Here is a 19,782-nt window from a genome sequence, read left to right as displayed (position 1 = left end):
GGTGGTGGTGGTGGTGGCGGTGGTGGTGGTGGTGGTGGTGGTGGTGGTAGTGGCGAGTGGTGGTGGTGGTGGTGGTGGAGAGTGGTGGTGGTGGTGGTGGTGGTAGGTGGTGGTAGTGGCAGTGGTGGTAGTGGTGGTAATGGTGGTAATGGTGGTGGTGGTGGGAGTGGTGGTTGTGGTGGTGATGGCAGTGGTGGTGGTGGTGGTGGTGGTGGTAGTAATGGCGGAGAGTAATGGTGGTAGTGGTGGTGGTGGCGGTAGTAGTGGTGTGGTGGTGGTGGTGGCAGAGTAATGGCAGGTGGCAGTGGTGGTGGTGGTGGTGGTGGTGGTGGTGGTGGTGGTGGTGGTGGTGGTGGTGGTGGTGGTGGTGGCGGTGGTGGTGGCGGTGGTGGTGGTGGTGGTGGTGGTGGTGGGAGTGTGGCGGAGTGATGGTGGTGGTGGTGGCGGTGGTGGTGGTGACGGTGGTGGTGGTGGTGGTAATGGCAGGAGTAATGGTGGTAGTGGTGGTGGTGGCGGTGGTGGTGGTGGTGGTAATGGTAGTGGCGTGGTGGTAATGGTGGTGGTGGTAGAGGTGGTGGTGATGGTGGTGAGTGGTGGTGGTGGTGGTGGTGGTGGTGGTAATGGCAGGGTAATGGTGGTGGTAGTGGTGGTGGCGGTGGTTGGTGGCCCAGAGTGGTGGTAGTGGTGGTGGTAATGTGGAAGGAGTAGTGGTGGTGGTGGTAGTGGTGGTAATGGCGGTTTGGTGGTGGTGGTAATGGCAGGAGTAATGGTGGTAATGGTGGTGGTGGCGGTGGTAGTAATGGTAGTGGTGGTAATGTGGCAGAGCAATGGTGGTGGTAGCGGTGGTGGTGGTAGTGGTAGTGGTAGCCCAGTGGTAGTAATGGTGGTGGTAATGGCAGAGTGGTAATGGTGGTGGTGGTGGTAGTGGTGGTGGTAGTAACGGTGGTAGTAATGGTGGTAATAGCAGAGTAATGGTGGTAGTAGTAGTGGTAGTAGTGGTGGTGGTAGTGGTAATGGCAGAGTAATGGTGTGGCAGTGGTGGTGGTGGTGGTGGCGGTGGTGGTAATGGCAGAGTAATGGTGTAGTGGCAGAGTGGTAGTGGTGGTGGCGGTGGTGGTGGTAGCGGTGGTGGTAATGGTGGTAGTGGTGTGGCAGAGTAATGGTGGTGGTTGCGGTGGTGGTGGCGGTAGTGGTGGTAGCAGAGTGGTGGTGGTGGCAGTGGTGGTAATGGCAGAGTAATGGTGGAGTGGTGGTGGTGGTGGCGGTGGTAGTGGCAGAGTAATGGCAGAGTAATGGTGGTGGTGGTGGTGGTGGTGGTGGCAGAGTAATGGCGGAGTGATGGTGGTGGTGGCGGTGGTGGTGGCGGTGGTGGTAATGGCGGAGTGAGTAGTGGTAATGGTGGTAGTTGCGGTGGTAGTGGCGGTGGTAGTAATGGCAGAGTAATGGTGGTGGTGGCGGTGGTGGTGATGGCGGAGTAATGGTAGAGTGGGTGGTGGTGGTGGCGGTGGTAGTAATGGCGAGTAATGGCAGGAGTAGTGGTGGTGGTGGCGGTGGTGGTAATGGCAGGTAATGGTGGGAGAGTGGTGGTGGTGGTGGCGGTGGTGGTAATGGCAGAGTAATGGCAGAGTGGTGGTGGTGGTGGCGGTGGTGGTAGTGGCGTGAGTGGTAATGGCAGAGTGGTGGTAGTGGTAATGGCGGTGGTAGTAATGGCAGAGTGGTGGCCAGAGTGGTGGTGGTGGCAGAGTGTGGCAGAGTAGTGGTGGTGGTAATGGCAGAGTAATGGTGGTGGTGGCGGTGGTGGTAATGGCAGAGTAATGGTGGGAGTAATGGTGGTGGTGGTGGTGGCGGTGGTGGTAATGGCAGAGTAATGGCAGAGTGGTGGTGGTGGTGGCGGTGGTGGTAATGGCGGAGTAATGGCAGAGTGGTGGTGGTGGTAATGGCAGAGTAATGGTGGTGGTGGGTGGCGGTGGTGGTAATGGCGGAGTAATGTGGAGTGGTGGTGGTGGTGGTATGGCGGGAGTGGTGGTGGGTGGTAATGGCAGAGTAATGGTGGTGGTGGCAGTGGTGGTGTGGCGGAGTGTGGCGGTGGTGGTGGTGGTGGTGGTAATGGCGGAGTAATGGCAGGTGGTGTGAAGTGGTGGTAATGGCAGAGTGGTGGTGGTAATGGCAGAGTGGTGGTGGTGGTAATGGGTAATGGCAGAGTGGTGGTAGTGGTAATGGCAGAGTGGTGGTAGTGGTATTGAGTGGTGGTAATGGCAGAGTGGTGGTGGTGGTAATGGCAGAGTAATGGTGGTGGTGGCAGTGGTGGTAAGTGGCAGAGTAATGGCAGTAGTAGTAGTAATAGCAGAAGTAATAGTAGTAGTAGCAGTAGTAGTAATAGCAGAAGTAATAGCAGAAGTAGTAGTAGTAGTAATAGCAGAAGTAGTAGTAGTAGTAATAGCAGAAGTAATAGTAGTAGTAATAGCAGAAGTAATAGTAGTAGTAGCAGAAGTCATAGCAGAAGTAGTAGTAGTAGTAATAGCAGAAGTAATAGTAGTAATAGCAGAAGTAATAGCAGAAGTAGTAGTAGTAGTAATAGCAGAAGTAGTAGTAGTAGTAATAGCAGAAGTAATAGTAGTAGTAGCAGTAGTAGTAATAGCAGAAGTAATAGCAGAAGTAGTAGTAGTAGTAATAGCAGAAGTAATAGTAGTAGTAGCAGAAGTCATAGCAGAAGTAGTAGTAGTAGTAATAGCAGAAGTAGTAGTAATAGCAGAAGTAATAGTAGTAGTAGCAGTAGTAGTAATAGCAGAAGTCATAGCAGAAGTAGTAGTAGTTGTCATTCATTCATTAATTTTTAGTAACTGCTTCATTCTGGTTGCTAAGAAGGATCTAGAGCATGCACACAACACACACACACATTACTGTTATTTGTATAAAGAAAATGATGAACATGCTTATTATTATTGTTATTATTAATACTAACAACAGAAATAATATTAATGCTAGCAAACTACAACTGCTGCTTCTGTTACTACTACTACTTATACAATGTCCAAAAGTTTGTGGACACATGACCTTCACATGCATATGTGCTCTTTTCAATGTCCCATTCCAGATTTAGTCCTCCCTCTGGTGTTATAATTAGCTCCACCCTTCTGTGAAGGCTTTTCGCTAGCTTTCGAAGCGCAGCTGTGAGGATTTGTGTTCGTTCAGCCACAAGAACAGTAATGAGATCAGGCACTGATGTTGGGTGAAGAGGTCTGGGGTTCAGTCGGCTTTCCAGGTCATCCAAAATGCTTTCAGTGCTGTAGAGGTCAGGGTTCTGTGCAGGACATTTGATATCTTCCATTCCAGTCTTGGCAAGCCATGTCATTATGGAGCTTGCTTTGTGCACAGGGGTGTTGTCATGCAGGAACAGGTTTTGGCTTTTAAGCTGTGAAGGGAAATTGTACCATGACAGCATACAGTGACATCATTGGGGGGGGGGGGTCAGGGGGTTAGGAGCCTATAGAAACCGATCAGGCATTACATTATGAGCAGTGAAGTGTGAAGTGAATAACACTGATTATCTCCTCATCATGGCACCTGTTAGTGGGTGGGATATATTATGCAGCAAGTGAACATTTTGTCCTCAAAGTTGATGTGTTAGAAGCAGGAAAAATGGACAAGTGTAAGGATTTGAGTGACTTTGACCAAAATGTCATGGCTAAACGACTGGATCAGAGCATCTCCAAAACTGCAGCTCTTGTGGAGGTGTTCCCGGTCTGCAGTGGTCAGTATCTATCAAAAGTGGTCCAAGGAAGGAACAGTGGTGAACCGGTGACAGGGTCATGGGCGGCCAAGGCTCACTGATGCACGTGGGGAACGAAGGCTGGTCCGTGTGATCCGATCCAACAGATGAGCTACTGTTGCTCAAATTGCTGAAGAAGTTAATGCTGGTTCTGATAGAAAGGTGCCAGAATACACAGTGCATGTTGGGTCAGGGTCATAATGTTATGCCTGATCGGTATATATTAATAATAATAATGTTATGATGGTGGGACATGGTGGCTTAGTGGTTAGCACCAGGGTTGAGGGTTTGATTTCTGCTCCGGGGGTTTTCTCAGGCTTCCTTCCTCAGTCCAAACACATACGTTGTAGGCTGTTTGGGAAACTGTTTAAAATGGGTGTGGATGGGTCAGCACCCTGTCCAGAGTGTCCATGAGGCCACTGTAATAGGCACAAGGTTCCCTGTCACCCTGTGCAGTATAAGTGGTACAGAAAACGATGAATGAGTGGGTGTTATGATGCTGACAGTTATTAATTACACTTATTTTATATAAATATATATATATATATATATATATATATATATATTTTTTTTTTTTTTTTTTTTTTTTTTTTTTTTTCACACATACATGCTATTTAAACCTCAGAATAAGTGTATGTTATTATTATCGGCCATGACTCGGTAGGCCGTTAAAATAGATGAATAATCCTCAAGCTGTTTAATCTGCTCGGAGGAGGAGGAGGAGAAGGAAAAGGAGGAGAAGCCGGAAGTGGTGCGCGAGTAGATCCGTGAAGACGCAGCGCACCTTTCGGCATCGGAACAGAGAAGCGTCACTCACAGGACCGGGAGCAGAGAGACGGACACAGACTGGACACCTGCTCTAAACTGAAGTGAGTACACGGGAATAAACAAGTCACCTTGTATGAACTGATGTGTGTGTGTGTGTGTGTGTGTTCTGCAAATCACTGCGGCGATTCAGAAGCGTCTTGTGCACGAGCGGTGGGTGTCCTTTCTCTATATTCGTTATCTTTATGGTTGTCATCATTAATAAGGCTATTTCGGGTCGTCGTGCTCGGACTGCGGTATCTTATGCAATAATCCGGTGAGAGCGTTTCACTCGCGAGACTGCGTGCGTGTGTGTGTGTGTGTGTGTGTGTGCCGACATGCGCGCGCTCCACTGGCTGATTCATGGAGTCTAGAATGAATGTTCTCATGCACTGCCATTATGCCATACGAGACAGATCAGCTCTATTAATCCCCTACCTTTTTGCATATAGTGCAATTCTTTATCACACACACCAACTGTAATGGCATTAGGATTTATTTTTAACAGACAGCTGCAGGAAAAAAAAGAGGTTACTGAACTGGACTTTTCCTTGTTGCTGGGGTGGATCCCTCAAAAGTACATCTTGTGTATCTGTAGTATGTGTGTTTTACCTAGAAGGGTGAATATTAAGCTTGATACTATACTAAAAAACAAATTATGATCCAGTTATTTTAAAGGTTCACTATAGTAGCCTGAGCCCAATTATATTTTATATTAAGGTCAAAATAATAATAATAATAACTATGTCTCTCTTTGTCTCAGAAATCACTGAAATAAGAAAATCTACTTAGAAATGAAATAGTCAGCATTTTTTAACTGTTTGCATTTGCATGGGTTAAACTGGGCTGTGTATTATTGAGAAGCTTTTTTTCTTCTTCACTTCCAGTAAATAAACCGTACTAAACAGTATCGCCAGGGTGGTGCCCTACATCTATAATACCTTAAATAATGTCTTTCACCTAGAGGCATAAATGTACCGTAGCTTTAAAAAGGTACACAATTAGTCTATAAATAGTTTTAGAGTAAAGCTTTTAAAGACACATTACATGCACCTTATGGGAATGTACAAAGCATGTACAAATTCAAGAGACTAGGAAAGGTGCAGTTTAGTTTCCTTTTTCAGACGTCGTATCATCTCATTTCCCCTCATAATCCAAAATGTGGTTAATAACCATAATCAAATTTCATTCCTATGGACGAATTGAACTCAGTACAGATTACTAGCCAAACCTTAATGTTTTTCTCATTCTTTGCTTGTCAGTTTTGTGCTCAAAATGTACTGTATAAACCCTGTCATACGTTTTTGCCAGAGATATTCATTTAGAAGAAAATAACCCTTAAACTTCTTAAGTTTCTCCTTATCTGAACCTGAACGTCTAAAGGCTCAGTTACCTTAAATGTTTACAGCCTGTATCAAGCATTTTAATACTCCACCCTCGCCACATCTTTAATAAACAGACCTGAAGGCATCGTCAGTGTCATGTTCACAGCGTTCGTGTGCACTGACATGTTTACATGAAAACACTAAAGGTAACTTTTCTAAGTGGCATTTTCAGTTACTACACTGGATTCTGAAATCAGAGATATCTGAGTGTTTTAAAGGCAAGCTCAAAATATTGTGTTGTAAGTGCTTGAATATAATAGAGAATAATATAATATTTATTAATAGAATATAATGTAGGTCATTAATGCTGCTCACAGTGATTGTGTCTGTGTATCGTGCTTCGATTCCACACATTAGCGAAGTACAAAATAAATAAATGATCCCTTGTGCCTATATACTCTACATTATCAGCTCTGTATAAGCTAAGCATGATAAGATATTATGACCAGCTGCTTCTATTCATATTTTATCACGTCCATGTGCTTATATAACCCAGATTTATTCTATATTATAGCATTATGTTATTATCACTGATACCTATTTAGTTGCCTTGGCTTGCAGACAGTGAGCAGGGCCGAGGCTCAGCTCCAAACACCACCTTCTTTACTGTTCCTCCGGATAAACCTGTCCTAGATACACAGAATTTACTTTTACAGCCAACATGTCTTTACTCATGTCAGAACATTTTGTTCTCTCAAAGGAATCTTTTTTTTTTTTTAGTTCAAACGTCTTTTATTGATAGGTTAGTCTACACCGACCATTATGACCATTATGACCACCTGCCTAATATTGTGTTGGTCCCCTTTTTTGCTGCCAAAACAGCCCTGACCCGTCATGCACTGTGTATTCGGACAGCTTTCTATCAGAACCAGCATTAACTTCTTCAGCAATTTGAGCAACAGTAGCTCGTTTGTTGGATCGGATCACACGGGCCAGCCTTCTCTCCCCACGTGCATCAATGAGCCTTGGCCGCCCATGACCCTGTCGCCGGTTCACCACTGTTCCTTCCTTGGACCACTTTTGATAGATACTGACCACTGCAGACCGGGAACACCCCACAAGAACTGCAGTTTTGGAGATCCAGTCGTCTAGCCATCACAATTTGGCCCTTCATCAAACTCGCTCAAATCCTCCATTTTTCCTGCTTCTAACACATCGACTTTGGGGACAAAATGTTTCACTTGCTGCCTAATATATCCCACCCACTAACAGGTGCCATGATGAGGTCAGCCTCTCAGTGCTCATAATGTTATGCCTGATCTGTGTATTTTCATATTAGCCTGTCCACCAACAAAAGGGCGAGACACTCCTCAGCTGTACCCTCGGCTCCATTAGATCAGCTTTTGTCACTAACTGGCCTAACTGAGACTCTATGAACTGAAACTGCTTTGATTCAACGTTTGCTCTCTCCACGCTGTGTCCGATGGATTTCTCATTTGTATAAGTTGTACCGATTCATATAAATGTCGCTGGGAAATAAATGAAAATGAGACTCTCTCGTTCGTTTTGGTTTGAGGAGCTAATAACGAAATGCTTTACCTTTAAAACATGTTTACACCAAACTGCTACCTTCTCACATGACAAAAATACAGCAGCAGCCAACAAATTAGCGCTGGAATCGCTTAGCACAAATATTATGATATAAACACATTTTATGTGTTTCAGGGTGGAGTTTTCTTCATCGTACGTGACTCTGAGAAAAACTTGCAACTTGTCCGACTTCCAGTTCTACATTTTTGGCGCATTTTAAATATCAGCTGTTTAACTTCCTTCGTTTGACGTATTTTAAACCCTCTCTGTATTAGATCAAGTTTAGTACGTTCCTCTTTTGTAGCAGAAGTACAATTTGATGTTCCTTACATGTCCTTTCTCTGCTGATCGTCATTGTGCAAACAGCATTCTTCTGGTGTTCACTTTCTTTCTTAGAATCTACGCTTGTTTTTATCGAAAAGGAGGCAAAACAGCCGTATGCTGGTCATGAGGGAAGTCTGGCCTCCTTAGTGTGCAGGCCACAGATATTTGTTTCTACCACAACAACACCGGATTTCAGCATTCAGCTCGTTAGATAAGAAGGTGTGCTGTGGCCAGATGGCACGAAGAAGCTGAAGTCTTTAATGTCGTCATAAAATCCCTGTTTAAGCCCCTTAAAATCCCAGAAATCCACCGGGTCTGGACTTCCTCACGCTCGCAAATACACACAGCTCCTATAAAATTTTGCTCTAGTGACTCAATAACACGCTAATTTATTTATATAATATACATACTATACAGGTCAATCTGTACGGTCTCTATTTCTGCAAAAAGACGGCTTTAATATTTGCGCGCTTATCACTTCACTATTCTTATCTTCTTAAGTCTTTCCTGTTTTTATGCCTGCGTCATTGTCAGTGAGTCAAATCTAGTGACTCACTCATCGCATTCGATCATTTTCAGCACAGTATCGATCTCAGAGCTCTGTACAGAAATCTGACTGATGCTCGATGAAGACCTGATACTGATATGATGATTGGAATTTTCCCTTATTATGCAATGCAAAGTGATGCCACAGGAATAATGACAAAATGCCTCAGGCAAATTGGATTCTAGCGTCGTGTCCATATCCGTTTAATGTCAGTCAACGGCATGTTTTTACTGCAGGAAATATAATAAGGAAATGTAATATGCTGACCAGGCTGGGCCAGTATTAGTTTGATGGCGGTATGTCATCCAAGCAAAAGCACTTCTCCATATTTTCTCCATATCTGTCAAACATACATCACAGACACTGGCTAAGAGACTGTTAGTGATCGAGCTACGAGATGATTGCAGTGAGGGTGGGATTAGCATGAAGCTTTGGAAGCTGATCTGTTTGAGCAGCAGTGTACAAGAGGAGGATAGACTAAAGCACTGCTGCATCACTCTGAGATGAAGTGAGGGCTTAAAAAGAAGAATTTTTACCATGTATATATTACAGCACAGTGGAATTATTTTCTTCACATATCCCAGCTGAGGAGGGTGGGGTCAGAGCACAGGGGCAGCTATGATACAGCACCCCTGGAGCAGTGAGGGTTAAGGGCCTTGCTCAGTTGCTTAACAGTGGCAGCTTGGCCATGCTGGGGCTTGAACCCTGATCCTCTGATCAACAACCTTTACTACTTGAGCCACTAATGGCACTGGTATCAGCATAATAAGGTAGTCAAATGGCATTGTGGGGAAAATGCCAATGGAAGTAAGCAAATTATTAAAAAATAAATCTTTGGATGCAAAGGATGCTCATGTGTTAATTATAAAGATTCATATTGCAAATCCTTCAGGGTGAATTGCTCCTTTACAGCTTAGAAAGTTGAACTGTAATTTCTACAAAGGACAAGTCTGTGTATTATCCTTGTATTAATACAACATCTTTCAACTGCTATTTGTGCTGTCCAGACCTAATTTGTTCCTTGTGTCCTTCAGGAAAATGGAGGACATCACTCTGTTATTTCTCAACCTGAGGGACTGAGCTACAGCAGCATCAGCAGCAGCAGCATGTCTGACGTCTCAGAGTCCTCCATCCAGACAGCAGAGGCCACGGTTTATTGCAGGCTGTGTTTGAGTGACTGTCCTGCATCAGAAACAAGCACGCTGCATTCCTGTGACTGCGTGTTCTGTACCCCGGTGAGTACAGGATGTCTCAGACGTCCTCAGATTCACCCATGTGGAAAAGACTGGTTTGGATTGAATGCTAGTGATGTGAGCCAGGCATGTGTTGGCGTTTCAGAGTAGTGACACAGAGCACCTGGACTTATGCAAGTTTATAATATGGTCAGAATGTGTTGACGAATCATTCTGGCTACGAGATAAATCACACGTATCACTGATTTGGTGAAGTTATCCTTTGATGAAGGAGATGTTTATGTAGCATCTATGGAAGGAGTCTCCAGCAATAGAAGAAGAGGCTTGTAGTTCATTTAGTCTTGTTGACTCCTGTATTAGACGTTTATGATTTGTATCTGAGGGTAAAACTATAGAACTAATAAACAAATCTGTCCAGAATGTCCAACTTCAATAAAATATGATTTAGTTTTAAACTATTTTATACACTATATTGCCAAAAGTTGAATTCAGGTGTTGTTTTTCCGGGGTTGGGCTCGGCCCCTTAGTTCCAGTGAAAGGAACTCTTAATGCTTCAGCTTAACAAGACATTTTGGAGTGGTGCACAAAGCAAGGCCTGACCTTAACCTGATAGAACAACTTTGGGATGAATTAGAGCGGAGACTGTGAGCCAGACCTTCTCGTCCAGCACCAGTGCCTGACCTCACAAATGCGCTTCTAGAGGAATGGTCCAAAAATTCCCATAAACACACTCACTCATCCATGTTTTTATGGGCCTTGCTTTGTGCACTGGCATCCCCAAACTGTTCAGATGCACATCACTTTCTTAAACTCTTCACTTCCACACACCCGTCTATACGGTAACCTGACATTCCAGCGCTCCAAACCGGTTCGTCTCTAAGTTCCCTCTGAAAGGTTTCAGGTCGTTAGGATGCTTTGTTAGGATAATGTGATGAAAACTGTTTCAGAGCAGCCAGGCTGGATTTATTCATCACCGGTCGTTATCACCTCGGGGTGATCAGAACGAGGTGAGAGAGCCGTGTGATGTGAGAGACGCTGATGTGAGCGATGTGTGTTTTGTGTTCTGATTAACAGTGCTTACGTCAGTATGTGCAGTTGGCCATAAGGGACGGGGCTGGATCCCCCATCACCTGCCCTGATGTGGCCTGCAAGCATCCTGGAGCTCTGCTGGACTCTGAGGTATCTCAAACACACACACACACACACGTGTCTTATTAACCTTTTGAGGATCTTCCACTGAAATATTCATGCATTCATGCTACTCTGCACCTGAGTCTAACCCTAAACACAAGCTCTGTAACCAAAAGGAATCCTTTAGGCTAGACTAGAGTAAATAGCTGTAGTTTTTGTAAACCCCGGTCGTTTTTCCTCAAAGTAACCAGTTCCCAGAAGGTCAGACCTAAACCTCACGAGATTATTTATTCCTTATCAAGATATAAAATCTCTAAAACTTTTTAAGTATCTTATAAATAAATAGCTTTATTTGTCTGAAAGCTCACAAGTGGCTTATTGTTATTATTATTATCATGATTCAGGTGTTAGCTAGAACCAATTAGCTAGAGCCAGATTTAACTGGAATAATTAGATATTTTAAACTGAGCTTTTTTTGTAAAGTGTTCATGTAGTTACGTTTAATGGTGTATGAAACTCTTTGGTGCTTTAGAGAGCTGTTTCTCATCCTGTTTTTGTCCTTAATCTTTTTCCACGATCAAAGCTACACAGCAACACACACCTCAGGTCGTCATGTTTTGCTTCGCTAAGCCTTGTGTAACTTAAGAGTTTGTTTTTCAGTCAAATAATTATGCTGCTATAGTTACTGTTTAGTTATCTCCTTCATTTCCTTGTGTACACAGATTGCCTCTTTTGCTTCTGGTGATCAAGTCAAGTTCTACCAGAGGCTCAAATTCGAAAGAGGTATGTACGTGTGTGTTTGCGTATGTGTGTGTGTGTCTGTGTGTGTGTGTGAGAGAGAGAGAGTTTGTACTGTGTCTTGTTTATTTCACAGCAGGTCATTGAATCTGCACAAAGCCTTCGGTACATACACGAATTGTGCTGTAGTCAAGGGCAAAAGTCTTCTTTCGCTTTCTCCCTCCTGCTCAGTTTTACTTGGCAGTTTCTGAGTGTGTGTTTTGTCAGGGGGAAGAAAAGGGATCAAGCCAAAAAAACCACCAGACGCATGCTAAGCAGGCTAATGTAACAGAGCCCTTGAATCCATCCACCTGTTGGTTCTTACATAAGGAAATCCCACAAGGCTACAGACTTTCCACACTTAGCCAGCTGGTGCTCCATTTAGACTAAAACAAAATATCACGTCCTTATCAGCCTTTATACTTTTATACACTTATTTCCTAAAGCTCTAGCTCTTCAAGATTTTCATATATACATATATAAACAGATGAGCTACTGTTTCTCAGATTGCTGAAGAAGTTAATGCTGGTTCTTTCTGATAGAAAGGTGTCAGAATACACAGTACAGGACGGGTCAGGGCTGTTTTGGCAGCAAAAGAGGGACCAACATCATATTAGGCAGGTGGTTATAATGTTATGCCTGGTCAATGTATAGTTTTGTCCAGCATGAATTGGGTGAAAAAGTGATATGTTTATCTACAAAACAGAATTAGACATTCACTCTATGATGCTTTTCACAACAGTGTTAGTAACAGAGTTTGTTAGGAGTCTTAATTACTTAATTACACATTTATTATTCTTCAGTAACCACTTAATCCTAATCAGGCTCCATTACAGGACAATACAGAGCGGCATGCATTCACACACTCACAATAACACACGCCATTTACAGTCGACAGTTCACCCCCTGGCATGTTTTTAACACCTCCTAATAGCATAACAGTAGGTAGACTGGTTAAGCTTAAAATGGCTCTAGGGTGTGAATGAGTGTGTGGGGGTGGGGGTGTTGTGTGGTGGGCTACATTAGATAAGATAACGATTTATTAATCCCAGGTGGGATATTCCAGTGTTAAAGCAGGAGATGAGAGAGAACCGATGATATAGGATCAGACCAAAGATGATACACAAGGAGAAGGGAGTTGAATAAAAAATACATTTTTAAAAACTCCATTTATCTCATGGTACACAAATGAGACTGGTGACCTGTCCAGGGTTTACCCCTGCCTTTCGCCCAGTGCGTGCATGGATAGGCTCCAGCAGATCTCTAATTAGGAATAAAGTGTGTATAGAAAATGGATGGATGGATGGTACACAATTGAGGGTTAAGGGCCTTGCTCAGGGGCCCAGCATAGGCAGCTTGGTGGTCTTGGGATTCAACCTTCCAATCAGTAGCCCAACACCATAACCACTAAGCTACCACACCCATACCACAAATAGATATAAGTGCAAGAAAATCAAGTGTACAGTCATGTACATGTTATAACACCATGGAGAAGGTGTGTTTCCAGCTCTTACACAACATCTGGGCACATTCCTGATTGCGCTCGATGTACAATCCTCACTGTTCGATGACTGGGTCTGAATATGCACTGGCCTGAGCACTGTACAGAGCGGAAAACACCTCTTTAACACCTCGAGGAAGGTGCAGAAATCCATGCAGAAGTGCTAGTCTGGCGATCTAATCATATAGCTATACAGTCTGATAGCTGGCAGATCATGTTCACTTCAGCACCGAGGCAGTAGGATCCTCCTGCTCACTTTTACTCTGCAGAGCAAGGCGTAGGTGGGTTCAGTGCTGATGACAGAGAACTTGGCCAGAGTTCTCCTCTCAACCTCCATCTCCACCGAGTCCAGTCTGAGCCCCAGCGTTGAGCTCGACTTCCTGAGAAGTCTTGTTGGTGTCTTTTCCATTTAATCTGCTACTCCGCTGACTCGTACAAAAAAGTAAAAAAAAGTACTTGGAAGCACCTCAGGACCTCAGGATTCACAGAAAATACAGTCGACTCTGCTCTTTTCTGAAAAGACTGGCACGGTTTCCGGTTTTTCTTGCATTCATCTTGTCCTGAGTGAGGATGATCCTTTTCAGGGTCTTTATCTGATTTCTATCACTGGTATATTTGTTTCACCTGTTTTTCTGGGGCATTCGTGTGAAAATGAGCAAATGAATGAATAAAAATCCCTGTTTCTTCAAATTATCGGACAAAACATCGTACATTTCTAACAGGATCCACAGTTTCAGTAGAACGACGTGCAGACAAACAGATCGGTAAACACACAGGACGAATTAATAACATTATAATGTTCTCAGTATTGGAATCTTTTAGCAGTGACATGTCAAAACAGCGCTCCTTTCAACCACGCCAATGACTATCCTACACACCATGCTGCTCTGTATGAGAGAAACCACTTGGGCGGACCGTGTCTGTGGTCGCAGCCCGTATGCCAGCTCACACGTCATGCTGAGCATTATGTAATTAGCAAAATACCACCGAGAGCACAGGACAATGAGCTTATTTGCAGTGGCAAAGCTGAGGTATTTCCCTGAACCACTGGTTCTGTAAACATGCTGGAACTGTGTTGAGACAGAGAGCAGACTCGAATCAGCCGCAAAGCCTGGAAAAGACAGCGAAAGCTTATTAAGGTCCAGACACTCACACAAGAGAGGTGTAGCTTCAACCGCGTTGATGTAACTAACCGTGAATTGAGGACAGCATCATCGGTTATTTTTGGAAAATATTTGCTTGCTTTTAGCTTTGTGTTAGGTTTTTTTTTTCCTTTAAAGCTGCAGTTCATAATGTATAAATGTATTAAAAATAATAATAAAATAAATAATTAAACTAAATTAAACTAAATTAAATTAAATTAAATTAAATTAAATTAAATTAAATTAAATTAAATTAAATTAAATTAAATTAAATTAAATTAAAACTGATTTATGATGATGCTGTAAGTCTACCATAATTGTAGAACCATAATAAATGACAAGATTTTATTTATAGAATTTCAGAAACTCAATATATTGAGTAAAAATATTTGTTTGCATTCTTCCTTGCTCAGATATATACACTGACACTAAGCTGACATCATGTACCATTATTATGACTATTTGTTTCCATTTAAGGCTTTTTCTGCTAAACATTTCCAGGCCCTGAAACGATCTCCTCCCACACAGATGCATTTTTTTTAATAAAAAATAAATAATGTTCCTACATACACAATAAACAGGATGTGAACATGATTGTACTACACAGACTGAATTTCCAAGCATGCAATCTTAGTGAACCTGTACCCCTGCCTTTCGCCCAATGTGCGCTGGGATAGGCTCCGGCAGACCCCCGTGCCCCTAATTAGAAATAAATCGGGTATAGACGATGGACAATCTTAGTAATGTATCCCACAATGCATTGTGGCTTTTATATATTGAAGTGTCGACTGTGAAGTATCTTTATACTCAATACAGAGCAGAAAATGAGGTAATGAACCGATAAATAAAGGCTAAAGAGAAGATGGCACTACCAGAATGTGCTAGAAAGGTAGCATGTTGTTAAAAAATGACACAATGAAGTGTGACTCTCAGTTTGTCTCTAGTCTCTGTCAGAATCTTTCGGACTACCAAAGAGGTCTCAGTGCACCAGGACTGAAACCGGTTTCATGTATAAATGTTTTACAGACTTTCTATCTCCGTCTCTCAGGTGTTCAGCTGGACCCATGTAAGGCCTGGTGCCCGGTGCTGGATTGTCAGGCTGTGTGCAGCGTGAGCCCCGGTGCTGAGGGTAAACCGGTGCCGATTCTCTGCCCAACGTGCCACGGTGTCTTTTGCTACGCTTGCAAAGAACTATGGGAGGATGGACACAGCTGCCAACAGCACCAGCCTCTAGTGGTGCTGCCTGCCAACGACAGGTTACTGCTGCCAGTGTGCTTTATTATAGAGCAAATAGCGCTTTTAGATTATTTAAATGTGTTTAATCATTCTGCTGTTTTGCTGACACTGGATTTGGATTCATTTACAGAAGACAGTAGAAGTCTGTGCATTATAATTAGCTGATCGAGTTTCCAAAAAGCATCAAATCATTATTTATTTATTGTATTTTTTATTTTTTTTTTACAATCTGCAAAAAATAATATTTGCTCCGAAATATAAAGTACATTTTTTTGCTTTTTTATGATAATGTTCTATTATTTATTTGAATATTACTTATATGTCCAATGTATTTTTTTTTACTTATTATGTACATCCTTTTATTTAAAGGTGCAGTTTTTGAAGGTTAAAAGCGATTCTAGCTCTATAGAATTTCTGTTACATTTTAAAGATTTATTATTATTATCATTATAGAACCAGCCATTGATAACATTGATATACACTGGATCTGGCTAGTTTATTTATTTTTATTTTTTTAAAGTTCTCTTTAAAATTTTTCTGGCCCTGAAATTAGCTCCACCCACAGCCAGAACTGCTCTGCCCAGCCCTCTTCTTTTTTCCTTTAAAGGCAGCTCACTAGTCATGTAGGTTAAAAAATAAGATAAGATAAGATAAGATAAGATAAGATAAGATAAGATAAGATAAGATAAGATAAGATAAGATAAGATAAGATAAGATAAGATAAGATGGTTATAGCGGCAAAGGGATAGAAAAAGATAAAGAAAAAAGGTAATATCATGGCAAGATGACTTGAAATTATAAGAGATATTATAAAGAGACTTAAAAAGACTTAAAAGATAACCAACTATATTTAAAAAAAATATATACACACAGTATATAATATACAATAATAATGACTCTTTTATAAAAATATACAAAAACAGGTCAGATTTTTCATTTTTAGAAAGCTGTAACCCACAAACTGCTCCTTTAAATGCTCTCTTTATTTATCTCTCTTTATTTAGCTTAATGATTTCATTTAATAAAGGTAACTATCACATGGTTTTTAATGTATTATTTCTTGTAGTGCATTTTCTAAGCCCCCATTAGAATTAGAAGATTGAGCGTGTGGATAAAGCTGTGTTTTCTGCTCTGTACAGTGCTCAGGCCAGTGTGGACTCAGACCCGGTCATTAAACAGTGTCCCAAGTGTGGAGTGTACATCGAGCGCAATCAGGGCTGTGCCCAGATGTTGTGTAAGAGCTGCAAACACACCTTCTGCTGGTACTGTCTGCAGAATCTAGATGTAAGCACTGGTTTTCTCTTCGACCAAAGAGGTTTTCATACGTTAAAAAAAAATTGCCGCAGTTCACAGTATGAACCCGTGCTCGTGTTTTCCAGGGGGACATTTTCCTGAGACACTACGATAAAGGTCCCTGCCGTAATAAGTTAGGACATTCCAGAGCTTCGGTCATGTGGAACAGGACCCAGGTACGTCGAAAATTTCTCAAATGAACTGCACGTGGTGAATCTGTTCTCCAGCTCTGTTTACTGTACAGGATGTGTATTTGGTAGTAACAAGGCAGGCTGTTGTTGAACATCTCCTTTAAGGGTTGTATTAGGTGGGAATGTAGTGGACTCCAAACTCCAGGAGCATCCCGTAGCATAGGTCAGGTTTTTACAGAGAAATCCTACAGACACACACACACACACACACACACACACACACACAGCAGCGTCTGAGCCTGTTCTTACCTTTATGAAAGATGTGTACATGAAAGATGTTAGAGATCATGTCTTTCCCTGTCCCTGAGTCTGAGAGGTTTGTCAGGATCTGACCAGTATTAACCATCGTGTGATACCTGCTGTGATATCTCATGAGACCGCTACTGAGTAAGCCACGCCCCTAGGATGGGGGGAGTTCCCAATAAAGTTCAGTTGGTTATCCGTGTCTCTGCAAATACAGCAACACAAACAATACCAAGAGCTCAGATATTTGTGTTTCTGAAAAACTAAAATCAGGTGACAATAATGAAAGTTTTCTACCGTGTGACTGTAAACAAGACTGAGACATTAGGAAGAACCGACACATCCACAAAGTAAACATAGTGACTGGAGTACTCATTAGAGGTGTATGAGAGTTAGAGATGTAGTCAAGCAAACAATGAGACAGTGTGAGAGAGAGAGAGAGAGAGAGAGAGAGAGAGAGAGAGAGAGAGAGAAAAACAAGATAATCTCTTTTACCTTGTGATTACGGAGATTATTTCTGGGCTGTAAATAAAAATAAAGAGAAAAGGAGATCCTGAAATAAATTAACATCAATATTTATAATCGGTTTATTTATTTTTTTAAATGTGTTAAAATTATAATAGGATTATTAATTATATTATTAAATTAATATCAATATTTTTAATTAAAAAAAGTGTTAAAATTATAAAAGGATTATTAATGATCTAATTAAATTAAAAATCAATATTTATAATCAGTTTATTTTTTTAAAAATGTGTTAAGATTATAATAGGATTATTAATGATATTAAATTAATATGAATAATCATTTTTTAATGTGTTAAAATTAAAATAGAATTATTGTTATTATTATTATTATTATTATTATTATTATTATTATTATTATTATTATTATAGAAATATCTTGCAAACTGCATCTTTAAAATGATCAAAGACGGTGCTTGTGCTTGTGTCGTAGTGTCATGAGTAGGTTACATTTGGGATGTATTTCTAGGTGGCAGGCATCCTCGTGGGCGTGAGCATCATCGTGGTGGTGACATCTCCTCTGCTGCTCTTGGCCTCTCCATGCATCCTGTGCTGCGTGTGCAAGCCCTGGCACAAGAGGAACGAGAAGAAAAAGAAGAAGAAGGCAACAAAAGAGACAAAGACAACAAATCCGGCAGCGTAACGTCTTCGGGAAACAACTGCTCTCGTCTACAGTACTGTAGTTTCCTGCAGTCCTCCATCTGCGCTGTCACATGCCAAAAACCTGTGTCGTTTCTGCCAGGCGCTAAAGTGCCTCATTTCTCCAGTGCCTGGTGTTTTGGTGGTTTTTCTTTCGCCTTCCATTGTATTATGCAAAAATATCCAACTTTAAGAAAGGAACACACGTCCATGGGCCTGTTTTCAGTCCATGCAAAAATGTATGTTTATGTTGTGCCATGGAAGTTGTGTTTATATTGTGTTTAAGGAAACTCATGGCAGGGCTTTAACTATAACCAGTGTATATATATATAAATATAAATATGAACACAAGCTACATGAAATACGTTCTACAGATTTGATCGATGTCCCTTCGGTTTCCAGACCACGGGTTTTTGATGGGTGTCTGCTTCACCTGCTGTAATGTGTGTATATAGGTGTGTGTATGAATGTGGATGCTGTCCTGTGTTTTTACATTTTCTGTTCACTTTTTGGCATCGGATATTTTGTATTACATCATAACAATAAAAATTAATATGAGGTACTAAAGTTGTACTAAGTTGTAAAGTAAAGTTGTAAAGTTTGGTGTGGAGGAACTGCACAGAGTCCTGACCTCAACCTGATAGAACACCTTTGGGATGAATTAGAGCGGAGACTTCGAAACAGACCTTCTCATCCAATATCAGTGCCTGACATCACAAATGTGCTTCTAGTGGAATGGGTTGGTTTGAGTATTGAGTATTTCTATAATTGCTGGGATACATGTGGAATTTTTACACATAACAATCTCTAGTGTTTACGCAGAATGATGTGAGGAAAACATTAAGCATTGAGGGAGTGACAGAAAACGTCACGTTGCTAAGAGAGATCCGAGTAAAAATGGTTTCTAACTGACAAGAAGGATATAGTTACCCATATAATCACTCAGCCGAAAAGCATCTCATCATGCACAAAATATAAAGAAAATGCAGTGGATTGAACAGAAGACCACATCAGGTTCTGCTTCTGTCAGCCAACAACAAGAATCTGAGGCTATCATGGGCACAGTCTCACCCACACTAGACAGCTGAAGACTGGTAAAAGAGAAACAGACTTGTAGATCTGTATCTGCATGATGTTATACACTGTGCTGATGCCTCATGATTGTCTAATTGGATAACTACTTACATTGATCAGGCATAACATTCTGATCACTGACAGGTGAGGTGAATAACACTAATGATCTCCTCATCATGGCACCTCTTAGTGGGTGGGATATATTAGGCAGCAAGTGAACATTTGGTCCTCAAATTGATGTGAAATTGAGCAAGTGTAAAGATTTGGAAGGGCCAAATTGTGATGGCTAGACAACTGGATCAGAGCATCTCCAAAACTGCAGCTCTTGTGGGGTGTTCCTGGTATGCAGTGGTCAGTATCTATCAAAAGTGGTCAAAGGTAGGAACAGTGGTGAACCGGCGACAGGGTCATGGACGGCCAAGGCTCATTGATGCATTTGGGGAGTGAAGGCTGGCCCGTGTGATCCGATCCAACAGACG

General features: G+C 42.0%; 1 protein-coding gene across 1 annotated transcript in view; it reads left to right on the top strand.

The window, feature by feature from the left end:
• Nucleotides 1–4,480: 4,480 nt before the first annotated feature.
• rnf144b (ring finger protein 144B) overlaps nt 4,481–19,782 on the top strand; it is a 29,299-nt gene continuing 13,997 nt past the window's right edge. The window contains exons 1-4 of the mRNA XM_058376866.1: nt 4,481–4,638; nt 9,394–9,594; nt 10,627–10,731; nt 11,406–11,466. Of these exons, the coding sequence (XP_058232849.1) occupies nt 9,466–9,594; nt 10,627–10,731; nt 11,406–11,466 (295 nt within the window). The 5' untranslated portion in view covers nt 4,481–4,638; nt 9,394–9,465. The remainder of the gene's footprint in view (nt 4,639–9,393; nt 9,595–10,626; nt 10,732–11,405; nt 11,467–19,782) is intronic.

Source organism: Hemibagrus wyckioides, linkage group LG23, assembly GCF_019097595.1.
Source record: "Hemibagrus wyckioides isolate EC202008001 linkage group LG23, SWU_Hwy_1.0, whole genome shotgun sequence".
Taxonomy (NCBI): domain Eukaryota; kingdom Metazoa; phylum Chordata; class Actinopteri; order Siluriformes; family Bagridae; genus Hemibagrus; species Hemibagrus wyckioides.
Note: the sequence above shows the minus strand (reverse complement) of the source record. Positions and strands in the feature narration are given on the sequence as shown.